Here is a 26,872-nt window from a genome sequence, read left to right as displayed (position 1 = left end):
TTATAATAGGCTCAGTGTGTCATACAACTGATTAAATTGTATTGTCTTGAATCTGTTAAAGAACTTATGCATTTCATTAGTAATTCATCATTTACTTTACAAGGGCCTTATACCATCAGATTCAGGGAACTGAAAAAGAAAGTAATAATAATTTAATACCCTGTCACATAGTTAGGATCAGCAATCCCTTGAGGCTGTATTGTCAAATAATTCAAGATCAGTAACACTTGACCAGAATTGCATTTTAACATTATATTGTACTGTATAAATAAAAATCATAAGACCCCAATTTAGCTCAAATTTTGAGAAAGGAACTTTAAGGGAAATTGTTAGGAAATTCTTATATTCCATTATCAAGTAACTAGTTTACCAGATAATTCTGATTATACAGTTAGTTGAATGGGGAAGCTGTATACATTAAGGGATTAAATGATGATGCCTTTTTCATATTTTTAACAGCTGTGAAATCTACACAAGATGTGGTTTTCTTACAAGCAGTTACATGACCAACATCAAACTGACATTTTACATCTACATTGAGGGTTTAACTATAGCGCTAGGTATTAATTAGATACTGAATATCATTTTACAGCAATTAATACAGGTTAACCTTTAGTTGTTGAACAAAAATTTAATCTATACTAGATGAAGATAAAATGCTTTTCTTAACCAATACAAAAATAGTTATCTAAGTTGTGCTTTTTAATTTTCATGGAAGATATTCTTAAGGCCTTTTAAAGACCTTTATGTACATAGTAGCATCTGAAATATCAGTTTAAAAATTTCGCCATTTTATCATTTTTAATTACAGAAAATGTAATAGTGATATGGCCTTTGCCGAGGTAATTTTTTTTTAAGTATTGTGAAAGAAAGCTTATAATTTTTTTCACAAAAAGTTTTTCTAATCTTATATTTTTACACTTCATGATGTCCAGCTACTAATTTTTTTCATCTTAATCTACTGGTCCACAATATGGCTATCCAACTAAAAACATGATAATGAAAAATAAGGGAAAAATTACAAGATCATTGATCCAAAATGTAAAATTTTATTTAAATAAAAATAATTCCTCTCTATTTACAAAATATTAAGACTAATAAAGCAAAATTTACATTACATTCACATTTTACAATTCATTTTAAACTACCTGCAAAACAAAATGGTCAACATTTATAAATATTAACACAATGTCATAAATTCTTTCATCATTATCATTGCTCATGCTTTGTCCTACATTGTCATACACAAAATTCCTTATTGCTTCAAATTTATATACTGTACTGTACTTGTAAAATCAAACAGGATTTCATTAAGCATCACTGCAGAATAAAAATTACAAAATGTACAACTTGCATTGTCCAATAATGACATGCTCAACAAACTCTTGAGCTTACAAAGAACTTAATATAAATACAGGAGAATCTAAACATTATTCGTACATGTACCCGACATGGTTGTTCTATTTCTTTCCTAGTCCAGATTATGCTGCTGCAGCCAAAAAAAAAAAAAAATGCTTACATTCATATAGCTTTTTATCAGTACTCTATTAATTTATACATACAGTACTTTCAATTTTAATTACATAAAGCCTTCCTTACTGCAGATATATTTTGTACATCAAGGTTTGTCATGACATCTGCTTGTTTTCCATAGGGCAACTGAACTGTGTAATGAAGGGTTTAAAACCAGCTTATGCGCAGTCGCATATAGCTAACTTCTCACTGAATTTTGCAAAACTACAGCTACAAAAGCTTAATGTCAATCATCTATAGAAACAAAGCACCAAACAGAGTATTGTGCTTAGCTCAGGAATTGCATCTTTCACTTCTACTATGTTGTTTTCTGAAAAATCTTGTGCAACTAAAAGGACAGTTATGAAATTTATACTCATCTCGATTTTGAAAATTAATTTTACAATTTTTATTAAATCATTCCAACATTATAGTGGATGATATATATTAAATCACAATGACAAAAACAACTGAATGAAAATTCTCAACTCAATCTGTATGATCACCTTAATTTTAAATTAAATACTGCCATACAATTGTTTATATGGATAACAATAAATGCTAGGCTCTTCAAAGAATGAAATTAACAAAAATTATGATAGTGTATGAGTTAACTTGATGCTGAGTGCAACTTGTTTAATGAATTGGTGCTAAATGGTCGAACAAACATTGCCGAGTGGCCTTGTGAAGACCAATCGTGTGTCTGGATGGGGGTAGAATATTGCCGTTGACAAGTTTTGTTGTAGACTGGAAGAAGCTCATTGGCTTCACTGGACAGAGCCTGTTGAAAACACAATAAGATGATAAAATCATACCTTAGAACGATCTATATCGTAGAATTTCCAACAAGAAATGTTAATAGAAGTGCAGTAACAACAATACATATGTTGATTTTTTTGCATTCATGTAAAGGGTAAACTTATCTATACTGCAGCATAACCAATGTGACCATTGTAAGTATGTGTAGGTGGGGACATCATAGAGGTAATAGTTTTTATTCATATATTTACAGTAAATTATTATGTCTTCATATACAATTAATATGGCTTCATATATATCATTATTTATGTAACATTCTCTCTTGCTGTAATATGGTAACAATTATGTATATACTTCATCTGTCAACATTGTACCAGTGTAGTCAGAAATTTCTTCATATGTGGCCAGGAAAGCAAACTTTTGTATCATCTCTGTTGTTGGTTATTAAGAACCCTAGCATTTAAAAAGTTGGTGTTTCTTCTCTCCTACAGTAAAACCTGGCAGTGAAAATTTTGAAACAGACTTTTCAAGTTTTTGAAGAAATCTCATATATGGGAAAGAGATTAGACACTGGGCAGTTGAAGAAAGACAAAAAAGAAAGTTAGAGGAAATACACTCGCATTAGTGTAAGGGGGAGGGTAATATCACAAATTTTTAGAGTAATTTGTATTTGATCCTACTGAAATAGAAGCCATCATCCTTCACAATAGAAGAATAGAGAACAGCAAAGCTGGAACACAGCAGTTAAAAACAGATTGTGTACACTTATCAATAGTGGGGCGATAACTGTTACCCCCTTTCTCTGAGAATTCTTTTAAGATCTTAGCCATGGGTGAGAAAAGAAGTTCTTCCTGGCTGGAGGTTTTGGCATATTTAATTTTGTTTTCTTTCTTTTCCAGCATGTTTATGAATTGTTTGCAGTCATCAGTGATTCTTCAGCACCTGAAATGTATGGGTTCCAGCAGAGGCTTCAACAGCATCCAAGGGCTTCTTGGAAGTGGTGCAGGTTCATCATCATCATCTCCTACGGCTAATGACACAAAGGGACTCTGTAAGATTACGCCAGTCATCTCTATCTTGAGCTTTGAAATCAATACTTCTCCATTCATCATTCATTTGTGGCTTATATGATTGTCTTCCTTGGGGAAGCAGTCTTCAGTGCCCTTGAAGTTATGCTGGAGGTGGTTTAACCCCTAGTTCTCACTTAGCAATCCTTGAGGTTCGTGGCCTTTCCACAGAAATATCTTTCTCCCAAGGGCTCTTTTTTTTTTTCAGCTTGAGTGGGAGTAATTGGGACTCCAAGGCGGACATTCCCATGGAGCAGTAGCTCTTCAGGTTTTCCTGTTCTTCTCTCACCTGTCCTGGGACCTTCAGGGGAGAAAGGTACCCTTCCGTAACTTTCATAGGGCAAGTTCTAGACCTTCATACAGACCCTCCGGGGTTCACAGGGAAGCTGGTTAATTTTTAGTCATCCATCAGAGGCTTCGGAGGGGGAGACTTTACCCTTGAGATCATTGTCCACAGGAAAGTTGCAAAGTCCACAGTCTTCCTTTGGAAGGCGAGTCTTCTCCCAGGTGCTCTTTCCAAGGGAAGCAGCCTTCAGTTCCTGCCTCTCCATCTGCCTTGGAACTTCCAGTGCCTCCTGCAGTAACCTCCAGCATTTCAGAGCTTTCTGTGGGGTCTTCAGTCAGCCTCCCATTCCTGGGCTCCTTCCAGCACTCTGACCCAGATTGATCTTGTCTTCTAGCATGTGTACCAAGGCACACGAGAAGCTGTTTCCCTTTGTCTCACTGCCTTGAGCGTTCTTCTCCTAGACACTTTCCCTTGGTTCCCCTTCTCTTTTAGCAAGTCTTCAATCTTACCAGATAGCTTGCTTGCGTGTTTCTAGACGCGTCCCAGATATACTCCTTCCAGCGCTCTGACCCAGACTGACTTTGTCTACCAAGACTTGTCTACCCTCGTCACAAGCAAACTTCTCCTAGACACATTTTGAGCGCTTGCCATCGCCTCGCCATCCTTTCGATCACCAGGTTTTATCTTGTCAGGCCTCATCTGACAAAGATGTTCCTGCAAGCCCCTCTCCTAAATACTCCTCACCTCATTAACGCGCGCACACGTCCTCACCTCATTAACGCGCGCGCACGTCCTCACCTCATTAACGTGCGCACACGTCCTCACCTCATTAACGCGCACGCGTCCTCACCTCATTAACGCGCGCACGCGTCCTCAAGTGCTAGTCTCCTTTCAAGCACTTACTCTGCGGTAAAGTGATCTAATGATCATTTTTTATTAAGGTTTTGCGCTTGCTACACTCACGCTCATCCAATCTCATGATCTTTTATCGTTAAGAGGGCACCACTCACTTGACAGCTTTACTATCATAGACGATACCTCTCGCCCAATCGCTACAAGTGTACTCTTGTAGAAGATGATTGCTTTTCACCTAATTGTTTTAGACAAAAGTTATCATCAAGCGTATGCTTCTTCTAGGCATTCTTCTGCAGATCGTCATATGCGCTCATCATCTATTCACTGCAGTCACTCCTTTTCAGTAGAATTATGCGAGGGTATAAGAGTCTCCTATAATCCTACTTCTGAGGAACCATCGAAACCACGATCTGAGCAAGTAGAACGTATACCTACAAGGTACTCCAAACACCAGTCAGAGGCTCATCCAAGTCTCGCCAGAAGTGACAAGACCTTCTCATTTGTTGCAAGTTGTGAGGACTCCTAAGCAAGAGACTTCAGCTAGACCTTCTCATCAGTCTGGAGACAAAAACCCTAAATAAGACTCAGAAGGAGACCACAACAGAGGGGAACACTTTCCTGAAACTCCTTCACTGCATTAGAAAAGTGAACAGCCTCGGAAAGACCACAACCTCACTTCCAAGGGGCAAGACAGTGGTAATCAACCTTCTTTGGCGAGGCCCAATCTCGATCTTATATGGTAAGTTTTAGCCTAGGAGACCTAAACCAGATAGAGACTGCAGCCATAGCCAGGCAAGCGATAAGACCACATAGTTACACTCTTCCTTCAGGAAGTATCTGGGTAGTGGTAGCAGGTAAGTTCCTTCAGTTCAAGAATCCCACGCCAATGGGATCCGAATGCTCCACTACCAGGACAGTCGGTTAATCCTGGCAAAATCAGAAGAGGGGACCTCCTTTGTCAAGAACTGGGGTCATGATAAATTGGAAGAAGTCTGTCCTGTCTTTGCAAGAGGAGAGAATATCTAAGGATAGCCATTGATACCATCCTAGGGAGACTTCCTTCCCAAGAAAAAACTGTCATGTTAGCAGAACACAGCTCTTTCCTTCCTACAACAGTCATTTCTGCCAGCTTAGTAGCGACAAACTCCCGAGACACTGCCAGCTTAGTAGTGGCAAACTCCCGAGACACCAGACGTCTCTAAAGAAACTGGTACCAGGAGGCAGATGGCACACAAGATCTCTACAATAGGAACAACATTAGACGACCCAATCTTCTCCTTAAGAATATTAGAAGAATTTACGAGGGACCTCAAATAATGGTTAAGAGGAAGAAAACCTCCTACAAGGATGCTCGCTTTCTCTCGCTGCCTCCTCCAGAGTTTCTTCTGGATGGAAGAAGATAGCCAGAATCACAAAAATTTTGCAGACGCGAGCAACCTCTTAAGCTCTCGAGAGTTTGCCCCTCTTCTAGCAGGTCACTTGGTGTTGATAAGCGACAATGCCACAGTGGTGTTCTACAGTACATCAACATTCAAAGAGGTACCATGTCTCCGCAGCTGTGCCATCTTTGCAGTGAGGAGTCTCAAGTGGGCAGAAAACAATGCGATTATGCTTTTAGCCCCCTTCATTCCAGGAAAGGGGAATGTGATAGCAGACAAGTTGATCAGGAAGTTCCCAGTAGTTAGCTGGAAGTGGTCTTTGTGTCTTTCAGTAATGACGAAGATCCTGAATTTTTGTGGGTTCCCTAACGATAGACTTTTGTGACATTTACCTTCCAATCTACTGTTCTCCCATTCCAGACCAAGAAGCGGCATTTGAGGACTCATTTCAGTACCCTCAATATGAACTCGCCACATTCTTTTCCGCCGTTCTGCCTACTTTGAAGAGTCCTGAATCGATTGAGGTACTCGCCCAACATTTTGCTAACGTTGATAGCTCCTAGGTGGTCACACATGGAGTGGTACCAGGATCTACATTTCCGAACACAGAGACTGAGATAATTATCAACTAAATCCAACCTTCCACATTAGCCTTACGCCAGGATTTTCCACAATGCTCAGGGATCCTTTTATCTTCACTGTGAAGGTTATCCAGCATCTCTCTGAGAAAGGTTTTTCTCGAGAGCTGGATACCTTCTAAAATCCTCTGCCGCTGTCCAGGCCAAGAGATCTGTTTTGTGTGGTTGATGTTGTGGGAGGGGCATCTCCTCTAGGAGCTTCTGTATTATGGATTGCTGACTTTTGTATCATCTCCGTAAGGAGAAACTCGGCCCAATTTCAGTGGTAGACGGCTATCGCTAGGCATTGATGATTCTTTAGATTGAAAAGAATAAATATCTCTTCCTTGGAAGAATTTTCTAAGCTTATTAAGTTTTGAGCAGACTTGCCCTCCATTGGAGGTGAGCCCTTCTTCCTGGAACATGATAAAGGTGTTACATTCCTTAAAGGGGCACCCTACAAACTGTTGAGGCAAGCTTCGGACAAGGACCTCCCCTTGAAGACTGCTTTCCTGCTCACTTTAGCTTAGGTTAACGTGTTAGTGAAGCTGCATGGGCTCTCCTTCAACACCATACATTCAAGGATGTGGAGGTAGGTATCTCCTTCATTCCAGTTTTCATCGTGAAAATTCAGAACTGTTCCATGGCTGATTACAGATTTTTGTCTTTCCAAGTTGTGAGTCTTATAAATGGAACCAATGACCCTGTGCTGTGAGAGCTCTAAGGTTCTATCCAAAATCCACTAGAACCACAAAACTTCAGCTACAGCACCTTTTTGTGAGTATGGGAAGAACCAAGATGATCATCTCCGAGAATAAGATCTCATTCTGAGCGAAGAAAGTTAGAGCTCACAACGTGAGGTATTACGCATTTCTCCAGCATTCAGGAGGAATTTCTTTGTGATTTACATTTTCCAAGCAGGGATGTGGAAGCGTCCAAGCTACTCTAGGACCTATTGTAACTGCTCGAGCAACAAAACTCCCATGAGGAATAGAGAAAACTTTGCTTTCTTCCCAAAATTGCACCACTAAGTACAACACTCAGGGAATAGAGATTACAGTACTGCGAACAAGGCGTGTTCTTCCGAGGTCATTTATCTTAGTTTCAATTCCACACAACCCAAATTCACACATCACGAATGGGTGTTTGTGCAAAACGTTACAGAAAAATACTTTCAATATAACGGGCGTAATAAAAGTAGTCTCCAATGGGGAGACAGTTTGATTTGCCAACCCTCACTATACATATCCCATCTTAAAATTGAATTAAAAGCTCTCAACTTCTGGCCAAAGTATTCTCTTACATTAAAAGGACTAGTTTAATAACATGTCCGAACAAATTTACACATTAAGAAATTGAGATTATTTTACAAAACCCCATGCTGGGATAATTCGTGAAATAGATGATGATGAAATTACAAATAAAGAATAAGTGTATTTCCTTACCTTCAGAAATATACAGGCATCTGTCCCATAACCTTCAAAGGATGTTAATACGAGGTCACCATGAAAATATCTGGCGTACAATCTTGAGAGTGGAAGACCATACCCATACCCTGCTAATGGTGGGGTTTCCATGCCAGAGGCAGCTGGCTGAGGGGCTGTTGAATACATATAATTAAACAGAAGGTCCATGTGACTTCTTGGAATGCCACCACCCTGGTCAGACAGCTGGAAAAAACATTTAACATATCATACAACATGGAAAACAAGGGAAGCAAAACATCATGTAATTAAAGAAAACCTTTTTAATTTTCATTTCAAGATCCCTTGTTGGTAAAAAGATAATCTCCAACTCCCAGTAGTGACCTAATATTACTCAAAATGGTACTTACCTTAATGGTGAGGTCTTCAGTGCCTTTGACGAGAAGAACTTCCAAGGGAGGGATGTTGTCATCTCCATTACTATGGTGTTCAACCACTGCTCGCATAGCATTTTTGAAGAGCTCAAATAACATGTGGTACAAATGGGATGGAACATACACAACGGATACTGATGTTCTGTCGGCTGTAAAGGAAGGAAAGTTACTTGAATGTATTGAAGAAGCTGGAACAGATTTCAAATTAAAGTTAACCAATGACTCCAAGTTCCTGATTCCTGTCATGTAGTCAGAAGGAAATGTGCTATGGAAAATGGACAAGAAATCTCAATCATAGGAAGAAGTGAAACTAATTTGTAAAACAAGAAATTTTTCTGAAATACAAGTTAATTCCTAGAACATCTAATAGAGAGAAAAATTACATGGTGGTATTCCACTTGGTTTGGGAGTTAAATGGCAGGACAGGATTAGAAATGAAAATATACGCGAGATTACTCGAGTGCCATATATGGATTAAGATAATGGTGAGAGCTAGATGGAAATGGTTTGGGCATCCTCTTGTACTCCCCAGGGGAAATTAGTTCACCAAACTTTCAACTGTGATCCACAAAGCACTACAAGAGTTGGAAGACCCAGGCCTACATGGCTAAGGACTATGAAGTGTGAAGAGGATAGAGACGACTGGTGAAATCTAACCGAGGCCCTTTGCATCAATAGACATAGGAGATAATGATTAGGATTCAATTTGGTATAAGAACAATTTCCTACTAGGAAGAACCTAGACATTACCGATACAAAAACCGTGACTATGAAGGTTACTGAAACTTATATCCCAGGTGTTAGGAAAAGATTTGCAGCAATATTAATTGTAATAAAAAAAATTAAATTAAGCCATATGACCTGGCAGTGGGACCAAATTTTAGCGCCCAGGTGTAACTGGGGCAAAAGTCTGCTGTTGCAATATGAATTACAATTTTAAGATCGGACAACAGCCTAAAAGAAAGGATGTAAGAGGTACAATAAAAGCAAGAGTAGCTATAGCTTTTCTAACATTAAAAAGGAATCTAGAAGGTGTACAAATCTCAGCAATGTTACACAAAGATTGGAAAGGCAATACTTCTTCACTTTCACCGTCTTTGAGTTTTCTTTTCCTAAAATCCTGTCCAGCAGGTGAGGCAGGAGCGAGTAAACTTGAGTTGGTTTTGGATGTAGTGGCTCCTACATTAATACCAATAACAATATTGTGAGACGAGCTAGTGGCTGAGTTTGCAAGCATATGGCATACACTCATCTGAAGCATGATGAAAACTATCAATTGTAGTTGAAACTTTGTCAAGCCCCTCAGACTTAATAGGGATCATACAATTTGCCATGTCATCCACATTAGTAATGAGACTACAATAATGAGAAGTGCTTATTTTACTTAGAGGAAAGATATTACGATCAAGACATCCCAGTCACCTTCTACCTTGCATTTAATTCTCAAATAGTAACTAGGAATGCATTTTGTAAGGGTTAAACAGCAGATTAAAGGCTTGGTGTGAGGTTTCCGTATCTATAGTGCACAGCATTCACTTCAGAACTCTTACAGAATGAAACACTATCAATATTAGATTAACCTGGAAGTGGGGGGACTTAAGTTTGGAAAATAGGTATGCATGACCAGAATTACCTTTAGAGAGAAAGAGAAAATTCACAGGACTTCTGAAGTTTAACAAAGGAGGCAAGTGGATGTCAAGAGCTTGTGAAACTCATCACCATCAAAAGATGGCAGAACTTTTGTTGTCCAAAGGTGGAGATATTATGACATTATCATCATGAAAACCACCATTATACAAATCTGTAATTAATATAAGAAGCAAAATAATACAAAAGAGCAGAAACTGGGATAACCCATGCATCACCACAGCCATTGCTGAATGGTGTAGATAAACCCTAGTTACTTTAGCTTTTCATTTAGGGGTGAAACAGAGGAAGTTAGCCCAACATATTACTCTGAATCTACTCTCCAAAAAGAAGTTACTATATTGGAATTAAGATAACAAAAACAAAAATACAGTGCTAAGGTTACTGACTGTAAGCAATTATCATCATTTATACAAGCTAAGCTATACCCCTAGTTGGTAAAGCAAGATGCTTTAACCCCAAGGGCTCCAACAGGAAAAAATAGCACTGTGAAGAAAGAAAAGAAGGACGTAAATAAACAAGAGTCATAAACAATGGAAATAAAATATTTCAAGAACTGTAACAGCATGAAATTAGATCTTTCAATAAAAACTTGGAAAAAAAAAACTAGATGAAGTGAAATAGGATTGAATAGCATCCCTGGAGTGTACCCTCAAGCAAGAGAACTCTAATCAAAGACAGTGGAAGGCCATAGTACAGAGGCTATGGCACTACTAAAGATTAGAGATCAATGGTTTGATTTTGGAGTGTCCTTCTCCTAAAAGAGCTGCTTACCATAGTTAAAGTGTCTCTTCTACCCTTACCAAGTGTAAAGTACCCACTGAACAATTACATTGCAGTAGTTAACCTGTCGACTGAAGAATCGTTTGGTAATTTCAGTGTTGTCAGGTGTAAGAGGATAGAGGAGAACGTGGAAAGAATACGCCACACTATTCGGTATATGTGTAGGCAGACAAAATGAGCCATAACCAGAGAGAGGGAATTACGCTCTAGCAGTAGTATCTCAACAGGTGGCTAGTGCCCTGGCCAACCTACTACCATTAAATTACCACACTAAAGCAAACCCACGATGAACTAGTAGCCAAGCAGTGAGCGAACGAAAATTCACTGTCATTCAGTGATCACATGATAAAATCTATCGGCAGAGCTGATACACCATTAATAAAAATAAAAAAAATCTTAAAAGAGTATCTATGTGAAACACTATTCCCCCAAATTAAAACCATAATTGTTTAACACTGCTTAATTTAGCGAGGTGGGATATAAGAATCCTGCTGCGTAGCAATCTAGATGTCATAAAGAGCAACTAAAAATTGCAGTAATGTAAGGGTTATGTTGCAAAAAAGAATAAAGTAAGTAAAGAAATAGACTTATACAAGAGGAACAACTCTGTATTCTGCAGTGAACATTCAGAGCCTTTACTTATGGAACACTATGTAATTATGATCACTAGACCTGACTAATAAAGTTAGGTTAGTGAAAACAGCTGGGCAGGCAAGTCAGACTTACCACCCACAAGAGAAGTCTTGCTTGTTTTTGAGAATAACAATGGAAATTAAATAAGTTGCAACCTTAACAGATCAATCACTAACTTACAGTAGGTGTTATGCTAGCATAGCGTGACATATTGTTATTCATTCCATAAACAAAAGAATACTATTTTGTCTTAGTAATTCCCCTTGAACTCAAAATTACTTTCCTCGGCAATTGGTGGCAAACGAAAGGCAGCCGTTTTGTTTACAGTACAGCAAAGAAGCTTTATTGACATGCAGTGTATACTGTAATCTCTGGTTCTATAAACAAGAACTTCAAACATAATTTATAATAGGAACAATGAAATATAATCCTCACAACAGAAACCTAACCAAACAATAGTAGTTATCAGATTACTGTAAAATACTATAAAAACATTACATGTACAATCTAGAAGGGGAACTCCAAGAAAGGAACGGTGATGAAGGAAACCAAATGAAGGATAAATACTAGCAAGCTACAATAACTGCTAAATTATCTCATTACTTTACTAGGGGGCTTGTATATTTTGAAAGGATTTTTTATAAAATTTATGGTGATAAAGAGTTTCTAACAAAGAGGCAATATAAACATCAGGAGAGGTTCATAAAAATTAGGGCAGCATTTATACTTAACATACAGCAAAAGAGAGATAAATCCACTACTGTATTTGAAATATGAATAAATCTAGATGATTTTCTTTACAGTATACAAATCATGACAAATTGTTGCAATTAATAATGAATATACCTGAGCTCCAAACTAAAAATTTTCTTCCAAGCAAACTACACTTTGAATTTTTTAAAATGTTACCAGGCCAAAGTTGCTGATGGCATGGAAGACCTACACAAATTATAATTTCAATATAATGACAAAATAGTCAATTATATATAATTTTTATAAAGCTATAACAAACATTTGAAACTGTAACTTACCAATTTTGTGTAGAAAACTCATGAAACTCTCAAATGATTAATATTTGCAAACCAGTGAGCTTTATAATCATTATCTATAATTGACATTAAAAGAATGTAATTACAGTAGAAAACAAAACTACTGATAAAAGCCTATATTTTGCTAAACAGCATTTGTATTTTCAGGATAACCTCTACCATAAAGCTATTCTAAACTTGTAGTTTTGTTCTAAATATTTATTTGATAGCTGTAAATAAAAACAAGAAAATCAAGATTAATTACAAGACCACATACAAAGCAAGATAAATACATGGACAGATGAAAGACAGTACCTGATTTTCCAGCTTCTTTAATGTACTTTGTCTTCTTGTCGTGCTCTGTGGGTGCAAATAAGCAAAAGCAATCTACCATTAGTGTTGCTAATGAACACACATTTTTTATCAGGAATTCAGTAATGCTAAACATAGTACTAATGCAATTTTTAGAGCTAATCTATCACAATCAACATTTACAAAATCATCAGTTAATTTCAGTGAGGTTATCAACAAATAAAAACTATATTGTACAGTTAACAACTAATGTAGTCCCAAATTTATTTCTATTACCATACACACCACAACTAAGCATTAAAATTTTAACCTCTTCCATGATCCATTTCAGCCACCCTCCCTCCACCCCGCAAAAATATATTATATTTGAATTACAACAGTAAATTAAATCAACATTAAAAAGTTAGATTTTTAAAAATCCCTTTTTTTGTGAAAGCAGAAAAAAAATTTACCCAAAAGACTGTAATTGAGAATGTCTTAAAAAATGTTTTTACTGATTCCACCCTTGAGTTTACACAAAACCTTTCTCTAGAATTTATACATCATACATAATTTTAGATATCATGATATCTGAAGGAAGACCTGAAACATTAAGTTAAAACAATACTATAGTAAATAAAATCAAGGTTTTTAGTGCTCCGCTGTTACCAGTTATTATATTAAACCTATGAACTTGATCCTTTAGGAATAATGATTTACTTAACAAGATATTAAAAATAACTAAATACAGACTAGGTTATTTTCGTCTTGATTAGTACTACTGCATAAAGAATATGAAGACAGATATTTTGATATCATAATTGTAAATACCTGGGCTCCACAAGAGACTAGAAGAGTTGGAAAACCCAGGCCTACATGGCTGAGGACTATGAGGCGTGAAGTAGATGATGAAATGCCTATCAAATTGAATCTCTGAACAAACTTAAACAACTCTGGAGCTATTTTCATTCTTGAGACCAAGAAAAATTATTGGAGGTTGAGAGTTCAATTTATGTGAGAATTTTTGAGAACCTGTCTATTTCCTACAACAAAGGTATAATTAGTTGGACTTTTCACCCTTAGGCTGTTCTAAAAACAAACTTTCTAACATTATCATAACTCATGCTGAAAGTATTTCTATTTAAATTATTATTCAATAAAATAATAAATTACACCTGCATTTATAAATTCCTATCACCAGTCTAACACATTCACCTGTAGAACATAATTTCATGCAAATATTTGTTTCGGAACCTCGCCACTGCTAAACGAATTTCTTAAAATTTGATTTCTATGAACCTCCTGCTGTTGATATTGCTTCTCTTGAAGCATGCTTATATCTATCTACGTTTACACCAAAAATGAAAAAGAAGAAAAATTCATGTTTTCTTTCCTTTTTAACAGGCTTAGGCCTCTAGTACACTATTATTATTATTATTATTATTACTATCCAAGCTACAACCCTAGTTGGAAAAGCAAGATGCTATAAGCCCAGGGGCTCCAACAGGGAAAAATAGCCCAGTGAGGAAAGGAAATAAGGAAATAAATAAATGAAGAGAACAAATTAACAATAAATCATTCTAAAACAAGTAACAACGTCAAAACAGACATGTCATATATAAACTATTAACAACATCAAAAACAAATATGTTATAAATAAACTATAAAAAGACATGTCCGCCTGGTCAACAAAAAAGCATTTGCTCCAACTTTGAACTTTTGAAGTTCTACTGATTCAACCACCCGATTAGGAAGATCATTCTACAACTTGGTAACAGCTGGAATAAAACTTCTAGAATACTGCGTAGTATTGAGTCTCGTGATGAAGAAGGCCTGGCTATTAGAATTAACTGCCTGCCTAGTATTACGAACAGGATAGAATTGTCCAGGGAGATCTGAATGTAAAGGATGGTCAGAGTTATGAAAAATCTTATGCAACATGCATAATGAACTAATTGAACGACGGTGCCAGAGATTAATATCTAGATCAGGAATAAGAAATTTAATCGACCGTAAGTTTCTGTCCAACAAATTAAGATGAGAATCAGCAGCTGAAGACCAGACAGGAGAACAATACTCAAAACAAGGTAGAATGAAAGAATTAAAACACTTCTTCAGAATAGATTGATCACCGAAAATCTTGAAAGACTTTCTCAATAAGCCTATTTTTTGTGCAATTGAAGAAGACACAGACCTTATATGTTTCTCAAAAGTAAATTTACTGTCAAGAATCACACCTAAAATTTTGAAAGAGTCATACAGTACATATTTAAAGAAACATTATCAATACTGAGATCCGGATGTTGAGGAGCCACCGTCCTTGACCTACTTACAATCATACTTTGAGTTTTGTTAGGATTCAACTTCATACCCCATAATTTGCACCATGCACTAATTCTAGCTAAATCTCTATTAAGGGATTCACCAACCCTAGATCTACATTCAGGGGATGGAATTGATGCAAAGAGAGTAGCATCAAGCAGCTAGTGGCAATAACCACAACTTTAGCACACACTTTTTTTTTTTTTTTTTTTTTCAAAATCTCTTCATCAATCTTGTTTTAGCAGGTCTACTTTTACAAGTTGTAAGTATCACTTTGGTTATTAGTGATTGTCAAAGATTTTCTCCTGGATTTGTTAATGATTACTGCATGGTTTGTTCAAGTAAAGTTTTCTGAACGTTCATGATCTGCATTTTGTGTCTCTCGTGCTGAAGGCAACACAGGTAGTATTGTGATATAAGAGTCAAGGTGAAGAAGGCCAAGGCCTTATTGCTCCTTTATATTTATAGTTGCCTACCAAATAAAAATCACTCATAGTTTAAGTGTCAATCCAGAGAAGATAAGGTCAGTTTTCCTGCCGATATCACTTCAGCCATTAAAGAGTTAATTTGAGTGATCTTCAGAAGCTTCTAGTTTTAGAGCAGCACTCTGTGAGGTTTCTGATGGTGCACAGCAGATTACAGAGGTCCTCTCCTATGAATCTCTCTTTCTTATTTACTTTAGATTTATTGTAAATGCTCCACAAACCTCAACATTTCTGAAATCTAGACCACCTGCCCTATTACACTACTGGATTTCGATGCGGAAGACTGAGCTAGGAGAGTAGATCCCTCTTCACGCTAACAGAGGTGCTCATAAACATTTTCTGAATACAAGGAATGGCATAACATATGATTCCTTTGGAGCAAAGTAACTGCATGATTGCATCAAGTTTTGAGTGACTAACTTCTGGGTTGTTGATTCCATCCTCTCTGTGTAGTAGGTTATCTTGATCAAAATTACCTCAAACACTAGCAATTCTTGAATTTTCATCAACAGTGTTAAAGTATATCCTATTACCTCTACTGATAGAAAAAAGTTCCTAGCCTAGAGCATGCACAGGATGTGCAAATATACATAACGTCTCTGATGAAATATCTAATCATTAAGGAAACTTATTTTCAAGATAGCTTATTTTAAGATAGCTTATTCTCCACATTTTCACCAATTTTATACTCTGAATTGATTCATTATTAGATAATATAATCTTTCAATTCACATTTCAAATGATTTTGTTCCTATAAAATAAAATATATTCCAAGTGTTTACTGGGTGTTAGGAAACACCTGGATTGTAATCGTGTACCGTTTTTTTTTTTTTATGTAAATATTTCCAGCTACTACTACTGCATGCATGGTGTGGCTTATCAGATATGTATGTAAAATAAACTAATTGAATAAGTCTTATCATATAGTTTCCTTGGTAATGTCGATCCTAGATCTATCTCTGTTAATAGAAGTTTCACAGAATGGATTGGAAGCAACTATGATTTTGCCATTTGTCTAGGAAATGCACAAAAAGCAAATCAACTCTTCATATCAACTGCTTAGAACTTCTAGCGGGGTTTAAGCAAAATCTGGAACTGATAATATGAGGAAAGTGCATGGCTGCATTTTAAGAAAATACATCAACAATTTATATCCAGAAACAAGGGGAAAAAAGGTCAAAATCCTTATACCAGTTAGGAGAAATGCTATTGATTTTAACAAATTTGAGAAAATTAATTCTTCAAAGGTTTATTAGTAAAAAAATTAAAATTTTGCAGATAAGTGAAACAAAAGGAACCAAATCATTCCAGTGAATGATCTCTGCATCCACTGGTATACCTACAGATTTGAATGTGTAAGGAGACCCTAATGTAGACAAAATTACAGGTCCTTTAGCATGGAAGGTAGACAGAACAGGTTACATCTGGGCCTATGCACCTTTCCACCTCTCACATGATTCAACATGTGATAAGCTCAGTCTCTACATACAGCAGGATGGCTTAAGTGGCTCCAATTTTGAGATGTCATATCTAGTTAAAAGTTTGGTCACAACAGCTCACAATAAGTTCAATTCAAGTTAACTAACTTGAATGTTAGGGTTTATATTAAAAGAGCAGTTACATCACTTAAGGTTTACCAGATTTTTTTCTTTGGAAAGGGTTGTAGCAGGAGCTAAATGGTATACCAAGTCAGTATTCACAAACATCATCTTCAAGAAACCTAGTTTGCCTATCAACATACAGGATGCTAGAGTAGCTGCTGTTGATTTATCAAATGGAAATTTGTTTCAAGTGAGAAAATTTGTTTTAATTTTAGATATTTTTTGCATCTGGAATATTGTGTTGGGAAAATTATATAAATACATTATTAGAATGCATTCGGGGGAATTACAGGATACTAGACCAAGAGGCAAGCCTAAGTATTAACCCTGGATAGGTACGGTGGGTCGTTTGCGACCCCGAGCGTAAAAAAAAAACAGGTTTTTCTCACGTGACTCACCCCTGTGACTGAATTTGTGGGTGATCGACCTGCAGGAGGTGTCTCCCCTACACGCTCTAGAAGTGTCCAGATGTGCATTGCTGTAGCTGTACTCCTTCCCCGATTTCTGAGACGCGTCGGGGTCGTTCGCGTCCGAGTTTACCCTTCTGAGGTAGTTTGCATAATTATCAAAGTTATTACGTATTATGAAATTGTCGTAGAATGGTGCAACTTGTATAGGTTATCAGTTGTGGAAAGTCTTGGTGGATTGTTTGGCTACCATGTGCATGTTTTTTTTTTTAGTTAAAATGTCGTTCATCACCACGAGGACCATTTTACCGCGAGTGCCCCTTTTTCATTTTTTCTCATTTTTTTGCCAAGTCATTTTTCCGTAAGATATTGCCAAATAGTGTCGTAAAACTTTTGCTTGTTTAGTGTTGGAAAGTGTGTCTAGATGATCTGGCTACCCATGCATGACTTTGTTTTTGTCAGATACGACGTAGTTATTGGTATATTGGGTATTTAACTGCGGTTACCAATTTCTGTTTTTTTTTCAATATTTGTAAAAATTACTACGTAGTAAGGAATTGCCGTATATTATTCATTTTTTTTTCATGTTTATGTGTTAGAAAGTGTGCCTTGATGGTTGGGCTAACACGTGCATGTCTTTTTTTTTATCTGAGATGTCGTATATTAGAATGTCGGGCATTTTACCGCGAGTGTCCCTTTTTAATTTTTTTTATTTTTTTTGCCAAGTCATTTTTCCGTAAGATATTGCGAAATAGTGTCGTAAAACTTTTGCTTTTTTAATGTTGGAAAGTGTGTCTAGATGATCTGGCTACCCATGCGTGATTTTGTTTTTGTCAGATACGACGTAGTTATTGGTATATTGGGTATTTAACTGCGGTTGCCAATTTCTGTTTTTTTTTCAATATTTGTAAAAATTTACTACGTAGTAAGGAATTGCCGTATATTATCGATTTTTTTTTCATGTTTATGTGTTAGAAAGTGTGCCTTGATGGTTGGGCTAACACGTGCATGTCTTTTTTTTTATCTGAGATGCCGTATATTAGAATGTTGGGCATTTTTCCGCGAGTGCCCCGTTTTATTTGTTTTGCATTTTTTTGCTTAGTCATGTTACCGTAAGGAATTGGCAAGTAGTGTCGCAAAACTTATATTTTTATAGTGTTGGAAAGTGTTTCTAGATGATCTGGCTACCCATGCCTATTTTTTTTTTAGCCAGATATGGTGTATATATAAGTATGTGTTCGATTTTCCTGTGATTGCCATTTTTTCGTTTTTTCCCATTTCTTTCAAAATTACTACGTACTAAGGAACTATCACAGAGTAATATTTCATTTATATGTTTATTTGTCGGAAAATGTGCCTTGATGGTTTGCCTAGTACGTGGCTGAAATTTTTTTTTTCTGAAATGCCGTATATTAGAATGGCCATTTTTCCACGAGTGCCCCTTTTTATTTGTTTTGCATTTTTTTGCTTAGTCATGTTACCGTAAGGAATTGGCAAGTAGTGTCGCAAAACTTATATTTTTATAGTGTTGGAAAGTGTTTCTAGATGATCTGGCTACCCATGCCTATCTTTTTTTTAGCCAGATATGGCGTATATATAGGTATGTGTTCGATTTTCCGGTGATTGCCATTTTTTCGTGTTTTCCCAATTCTTTCAAAATTACTACGTACTAAGGAACTATCACAGAGTAATATTTCATTTATATGTTTATTTGTCGGAAAATATGCCTTGATGGTTTGCCTAGCACGTGGCTGAAATTTTTTTTTTCTGAAATACCGTATATTAGAATGGCCATTTTTCCACGAGTGCCCCTTTTTATTTGTTTTGCATTTTTTTGCTTAGTCATGTTACCGTAAGGAATTGGCAAGTAGTGTCGCAAAACTTATATTTTTATAGCGTTGGAAAGTGTTTCTAGATGATCTGGCTACCCATGCCTATCTTTTTTTTAGCCAGATATGGCGTATATATAGGTATGTGTTCGATTTTCCGGTGATTGCCATTTTTTCGTTTTTTCCCAATTCTTTCAAAATTACTACGCACTAAGGAACTATCACAGAGTAATGATTCCTCTAGATGTTTATTTGTCGGAAAATTTTGTTTACTTTTTTTTTGATTGAATATCATCAAATTTTTTTAGCTAAAATATTGTTTTACATTTTTTTTTTTCGATTTTATTTCCCTTCAAAAAAAATTTTTTGGGTCAGGATTTTAATTTTATAGTCGTAAAATAATCGACAATTATCTAGCAACCCACCATACAATTTTTATGCATATCCAATAATAATTAGATTAGTAAATAACACCTTGAAATTGACATACCCTTCCTACATTTCAAGTGGCAGATTAGGGAGTCTGAGTCAGTGTGGTTGGCGGCCATTTTGTGGACATATCCGAAGCGTAAGCTGCCCTATCTATATATATTCTTGTTCCCTATAGAATTTGTGATATTTTGGTATATTTTTACCTGCATAAATATCATATTATATATTAAATATATGTATTTTTTTACGAAATTTCCAAGTACTCAAAAAATTACCTTTAGATATGGCCCCTGATATAAATGTAATTTACAAAATAATGAAGATTTTTTTACATATTTCTATTTTAGGATAACATATGTTTATTCCCTAAAAAAATTAGCCACTTCCTATTTCATTTGGGTACCCAAAAAAATTCATGAAATTTGGACAATTTTTTTTTGGCCAAAAAAAGTTACCCTTTTTTTCTCATTTCAGATCTTCACCTCCATGGGTCTGACTTCATCCAAAATACATCAAGATGTGTCCTAAACATTCAAGAATCAATTCCTAAAAGGATTTGTGTATATATGTATAAACTTTTTTTTTATGAATTTTTATGTCAGGTCTTTTTTTTTTTCTACTTAATTTTTTAAAATATTTATAATAAATAGTTTTTCTGCAGATGAGTAGTATTTATCTTTACAGTTGTTTTAAGCATTCATTGAAGTTTTTTTTGGCAAAAGAAAAAAGGAGGTTACTGCAAAAACTGATTTTTCAAGAATTTTTTTTGGCGTCGGGGTCGTTCGCGTCCGAGTATACCCTTAAAGGGGTGTCCGAGGACCGTACCTATCCAGGGTTAAATACTTTTATAATGTTAGGTCTGTTAATGGCCTATCTATTTTTTTCACAAGCCAACCTCTACTGGAGTGTGGGATTTACCAATATAAACATCAGTGGAAGTTCATAAACATAAATGGGTTTTTATAATAAGTTATTTCTATAATATTCTGTCCATATACATACCCACCCTCCTACATAATGAGTAATTTAGGTAAACAGAATAGGGATTAGGGTTCACTATAAGACTGGAGGATAGTGCGCTTAACGAAGCTATGGTTAATACCATTAGCTGCTAGATTGTCTCAATACTATAGAGTACTAGAGGCCCAAGGCTATTAAAGGCTAAGAAAAATTAATCTATTTTGGGGGAAACGTCGATATAAGCAAGCTTCAAGAGCAAAGCAATATGAACATTAGACATGTATAGATATTAATTTTATTATAAATCTTCATTTTTGAGAAAAAGAAATGTCATGAACTGTAATATGAATGTTATTATAGGACTAAACTTCAATAACTTTGCATGAATTCCTTTTTTGCAAATAACAATACTAGCTCTACCCTAATTGAATATGTTATCCAAATTAGACAAGGAAAGAAATAGGAAAAATTATGGAAGAAACTTTTTCATACTAACAGGCCTAAAGAAAAATTTCCCACCAATGCATAAAATTATTTCTACAGATTTGTGTGTTACTTGTTAACCCTTTTACCCCAAATGGACGTACTGGTACGTTTCACAAAACTCATCCCTTTACCCCCATGGACATATCGGTACGTCCTTGCCAAAAACTGCTATTAAATTTTTTTTTTGCATACTTTTGATAACTTTATGAGAAACTTCAGGCATTTTCCAAAATAATGAGACCAACCTGACCTCTCTATGACAAAAATTAGGGCTGTTAGAGCAATTTTAAAAAAATATATTGCAAAATGTGCTTGAAAAAGAAAACGCCAGGGGGTTAAGGGTTGGAAAGTTCCAAATAGCTTTGGGGGTAAAAGGGTTAAAATTGCACAATTCACCTGTTAAAACTTTAGGGTAAAACCTACCTGTAATCCAAAGATATTCTACAAAATTGTCTTAACTCCTAACTACAGTAAGTACTCTCAAACTCTCTCCCAAAATTCTTTTCTATTATATAAGCTTCACCCCATCTTTTATCTGGATTATGAATATGTGTCTGAATTATTCTTTCACAAGAATAAAAGATTGAAGGATTATAAATGTAGCTTCAAAATATCAATAGAATTACAGCATCTCTACTTAAAAAACCACGAACAAAGTTACGATTTTCAAAAGACTGCTGTCATCAAACATTACACTAATCTATGAATTTCATGGTTGCAGTACCTGTGATGAATTTACTGTACTTGCAACATACATGCAAGGGGACTGTCTGCTATCCAAATAAATCTAATGAATAACACTGTTTGGAATTTGAGTAGAGAAATCACAAAGGAAAAGAAGGAAGTTTTACATGAAATAAAATCTATAATAGATTAAATAACACTGAAAACATTTGTAAATGGAGTTGAAGTGTCAAGCTACGAAACATTCAGATCTACTTTCACAGCAATGTATATTAAATGACCATTACTTTAGCCTCTAAAGCAACGCAACTGATAATCACAACTAAAGCTCCGACAGAGATAAAGTAATGTGGGTTACATTATGTCCATGATGAGCAAACAATTTAAAATCAAAGTTAATTCAATAAAGCTGACCAGCCATGATAGCTTAGCATATAATAGAAAATAACCTTCAACCATGAAGCAAGGAGACCATTGCGAGTAAATTACAGTACAACTAAAACCACAAATATTTGAAAACTCAACCTTATTGATGTTCTGACAATATTCCCTTCAAGCTACAATAAAGAATTTGCACTACTAGTCAACATAAAATAAAAAAATAAAAAAAACTTGTCAAGACCTAATAACTTTTAGGGTAAAAATTTCAAACTCTTAAAATACAATTTTGGATAGTTCATCAACAATTCTTCTAGATCAAGGGAAACTGGAATACCAAACAAATATAAGTTAGTACGGTACAAATTAAAGCACTGCCATATAAAAGTAGAAAAATGTACAATTAGTTTAAACTCACTTATATTGAATAAAACTTGATCATTCACCAAAATTTAATTTGTGTACACTAAAGTAATTTACTTCATCGCAATGCAACATTGCCAAAAATTAAAATTTGCTAGCTTGTGAAAAATCTATACAGTATTTCAACAGAATTTAACTCAAATTGAATGTGCTTTAATAGTTATTTCCCTTATCCAGAATTCCACTTTAACCCCATCAACAACACACACAAGCAACATAAAAACTATAAGCAATACCTATCTAGAGTAAACAACAAACAGGTGAAAGCCCGAGTCATAACATGACATTAGTTTTAATACAGTAAACAAGTCTGATGTCCAGTAACAGCACCAAAATAAGCTAGGATTTGCCCTGACCTGTCAAATTTCACTAATTTCTAAAAAAAAAAAAAAAAAAAAAAAAAAAAAAAAAAAAAAAAAAAAAAAAAAAAAAAAAAAAAAACCTATTAACTTTGAAAACTAATTTAAATCATGATTACTTTACCATTATGGTGTTTAACAACAAGTTCTGGTGAAGCGAGGTAGTATTGGTCACACAGGAAGCGAGCATTAGAATATGCATCTTCGATTACACGAACAATATCACAGTGGGGATCAATACATCCTATGTGATGGTGAGAGTTGATACTGTCGCCGAAAAGTAACGCTGGAAAAAAAAATGTGTATCAATAATATAAAAAATTAGACTACTAGCTTTCTGGGTGTAAAAAGTTTATTCAAGATGTTTTAGTTAGTGTTCTTTTACGAATCAAATGTTATATGTATCAACAACAGCTCTAAAGAGAGCGTCACTGGAAAAGAAGAATCCAGCTTTACTACTGATGAAGATTAACTACATCAAGAGTAAAATTACTTTTTGGTACCAGTGAACACTGCTAAGAACTTGGCTGGGAATACATCTAATAAGTTCTGAGATGTATTTTATAGCAATTGTAAATGTTCACTTTCAATACATTTTCCAGTGATAATTTTAAGCATTTTCAACTACTGTACATGGATTTAATTAGGTTGTATCTTCAAGATAGAAATTGCATTAAAACCCTTGAAAAGATGGGGAGAATAAAGTGTTTTGGATGTACAAAAATCCTTATACTCTCATAGAGACCTTATGAGAATAAAGGAATTTTGTACATCCCAAAATATACATTTTTTCCGCCACGTTTTCACATTTATCACTTGAAACTGTATTAAAAGTGAATATTATTTACAATTACTATAAAAGATATCTCAAAACATATATAAAAAAGTATGTATGATCAAGTTAAAATAATTTCATTAAGTATTTTTTCATTGTCCAACATTGAATTGAAGCGTAAATACAGTACAAAATGCCAAAGATAAGAAATTACTTACTGTGCTGGTTGATCAACATTCTAATTGATATCCGATTCATATAAAATCTGTCAAGAAAATACTGGATATATGCTTCCATATTATTGTCAATACGATGGGCATCTTTTAGCTCCATAATACCTTGAGCCATCGTCATTACAACGTCCTGGTGACGATTCCGAATCTTAGTAAGGGCATCTGTGAATCTGAAAATAAATGTTACTTGTAAGAATGACAATGAAATGCTCTGTTCTGCAAGATAGTTTCTGAGGACTCAACTACAGTATATCAATATTTATTCTAAGAATATTGACTATGTTTTGTACCAAATTCTTAAAAGCTTGTTCATATTCAAATTAACTGTGCAGTTGCAACCTAATTTACTTTATAGAGATGTGTGGGCCAGTAGGGTTTTTGTCATCCCTGGCAAACAATAAATTCCTTATAAAATTAAAAATAAAATTGTTGCTAAAAAAAAGAGAAACATGCTATTTAAAAATAAAGTGAACATGAAATGACAAATATTAATGTGTAAAGAAATTAATTAACTAAACAGAGAATAGGTGAATATCCTCAATACTGAAAGACCAATCCCTTGAATACTTTGTGAGTAGGACTACAATGGGCACTTGAAAACTTACCAAAATGTTGTTTCCTAAACAAGATGTGTTTCCCAAATCTAAAAAGCAAGGTTTAATGTAAGGGCAAGGAAGAAAGAGCGAAAGCAACCTACATACAAAAACTCCACAAAAACATAACTAAAAATGTGTAAATCTTTAACTCACATTGATACACATCAATTGATATAAGAATGAAACTAAATTCCCGAGATTTAAATAAAAAACCAAACGATTGACCATTAACTATCAAGTAGACATAGGCAGAACGTTCTTAGAATAGTCGTCTCTAAAATCTAAGGAAATTAAAGCTTTCTATACTTAGTTTAAGATTCTTCAATATTGAAAATCTAGTAAATTTTCACCATACTGTCATATGTAAATATTACCAAAAGCCATAAATTTTGCAACTATATCTAACAGGGTTTTAGTCATTATTTTGTTCTATCTTCAACTAGTGAATTTGTTAACATAAGGGAAGATAGCCTAATCTCTTACAACTGATGGATGTTAATCAAATTCCTAATAGAGCAGGAGGACATAAAAGGTTACAACTTGGAAATTTATGTAAGATTAATGAAAAAACAATTATCGTATTATTAAAATAGTGCTTTACATTAAAATACAGTATTGGGTTTTTGAAAATTCAGTCATAAATATGCTAAATAACTAAAACTTACATTCTCAGAAATTCCAAATGTTTTACATCATCTGAATAGAGTTAATATCATTACCTTCAGAAGCCTAACCAACATTTATTTAATTTTCTTCCTAACACTCAAAACGTCCACAAACCAAAGCATTTGCTATCAATCTATAAAAATAAAAAGGGCTAAATTACATGGGTTAATACTTCTTTAAATCAAATAAACCTTTCGAGACTGATTCAAGAGGAATAAAGCCTTATAGAAGGAAGCAAACTGAATGATTTCCCGACTTACTTGTCAATAAGGTTAGCATTTGCGTCCTTCCCCTCAAATTCCATAAGATCACCGAAACTCTTGCAGTAGAGGTCTTGAACTGCACGCGTCGAGGGCATCAGGAGCAGGTTCTCTGGTAAGAGGCTGAACTCCTTCATAATGTTGGCTAATCTAACAGGAAGTTCTTTGCGTAGAAATAAATAAGATTCTGTCCGTGTGGCATTTTGTCCTGAAAAGGGAAAAACCGATAAGAATTTCTGTTTGTTTTCATCTGCGATGGATAAGCCCTTATGATAAAAAGAAAAAAATCGAGGTCATGAATTGTTTACTCTTTCTTTGGAAAGTGATTAAAAGCTGAATAATTTTACAATAAAATGTTAAATTAAACAAGCTTGTAGCACCTGCACATAACACTAACACCTGTGAAACATCAATGAGAGAGAGAGAGAGAGAGAGAGAGAGAGAGAGAGAAAGAGAGAGAGAGAGAGAGAGATGATATTTCGCAACACTCCGAACACCCTGAAAACTCCATCCTAAAATTGAAGGTATTGATCACTACACACAGGGAATATATTCATTGTGTTCCTTTACTACTACTAATTTCAGAGGAATTTTTTCTATAATGACCTCATGTCCTGGATGAAAATGCTTCCTACACACCTGCACATGCATTACCAGCACATGTTACGCAATGCTTAAAACACTAAAACCAAAATGAACATCAGTAAGATTACTTCCTAACTTTTTGCAGTTTCATCATTTATATAACTCAAAAGCCTTTTACTGAAAAATCTGTGTTTTTATATTTTTGAGAGAGAGAGAGAGAGAGAGAGAGAGAGAGAGAGAGAGAGAGAGAGAGGATGGGGTCTAGTGCAGACAGCTGCTTGTTAAACCTTGAGTTTAATGCACTTACCAAATCCTGCCACGGTGTGGGTCAAACCGAACACTATCAGCTACTGTGACAACCAATGGCCACGATATTTGTTATTAAACAAATGACTTCATACTTTATTTCCTTTATTCAACCAACACTTATCAAAGTTCTCTCTAAAATTGACAAAAAAAGGCAATTTAAACCATAAATTTCACTTGACAGGAACACAAACACTTAAAAAAAAAGAAATATTACTTAGTTTATATAGGACATAATATGTATAAGTAGGTCACTTCTTCATTCAAAGTTGAAAAGGCAATTATAGATTAGAAATTTGTGCTCTTAGAAGCTTCAAAATTCTACACTGATTATATTCCCCGCATAGTAACGCAGCATGGCCTTGTAAAG

At 35.1% G+C, this 26,872-nt stretch overlaps 1 protein-coding gene across 2 annotated transcripts in view; it reads right to left on the bottom strand.

Annotated features, from left to right (window-relative positions):
* Positions 1 to 438: 438 nt before the first annotated feature.
* The window catches only part of Pdk (pyruvate dehydrogenase kinase), a 57,220-nt gene continuing 30,786 nt past the window's right edge, over positions 439 to 26,872 (bottom strand). The window contains exons 2-8 of one of the 2 annotated variants that reach the window (XM_068361947.1): positions 25,612 to 25,819; positions 24,075 to 24,259; positions 23,206 to 23,367; positions 12,740 to 12,784; positions 8,310 to 8,482; positions 7,921 to 8,145; positions 439 to 2,293 (exon numbers count right to left, since the gene is read on the bottom strand). In XM_068361947.1, the coding sequence (XP_068218048.1) occupies positions 2,123 to 2,293; positions 7,921 to 8,145; positions 8,310 to 8,482; positions 12,740 to 12,784; positions 23,206 to 23,367; positions 24,075 to 24,259; positions 25,612 to 25,819 (1,169 nt within the window). In that variant the 3' untranslated portion in view covers positions 439 to 2,122. The remainder of the gene's footprint in view (positions 2,294 to 7,920; positions 8,146 to 8,309; positions 8,483 to 12,739; positions 12,785 to 23,205; positions 23,368 to 24,074; positions 24,260 to 25,611; positions 25,820 to 26,872) is intronic. The other variant, XM_068361948.1, reaches the window with a different exon arrangement.

The sequence above is a fragment of the Palaemon carinicauda genome, chromosome 38 (assembly GCF_036898095.1).
Source record: "Palaemon carinicauda isolate YSFRI2023 chromosome 38, ASM3689809v2, whole genome shotgun sequence".
Classification (NCBI taxonomy): domain Eukaryota; kingdom Metazoa; phylum Arthropoda; class Malacostraca; order Decapoda; family Palaemonidae; genus Palaemon; species Palaemon carinicauda.
This window is presented reverse-complemented; position numbering and strand designations above follow the sequence as displayed.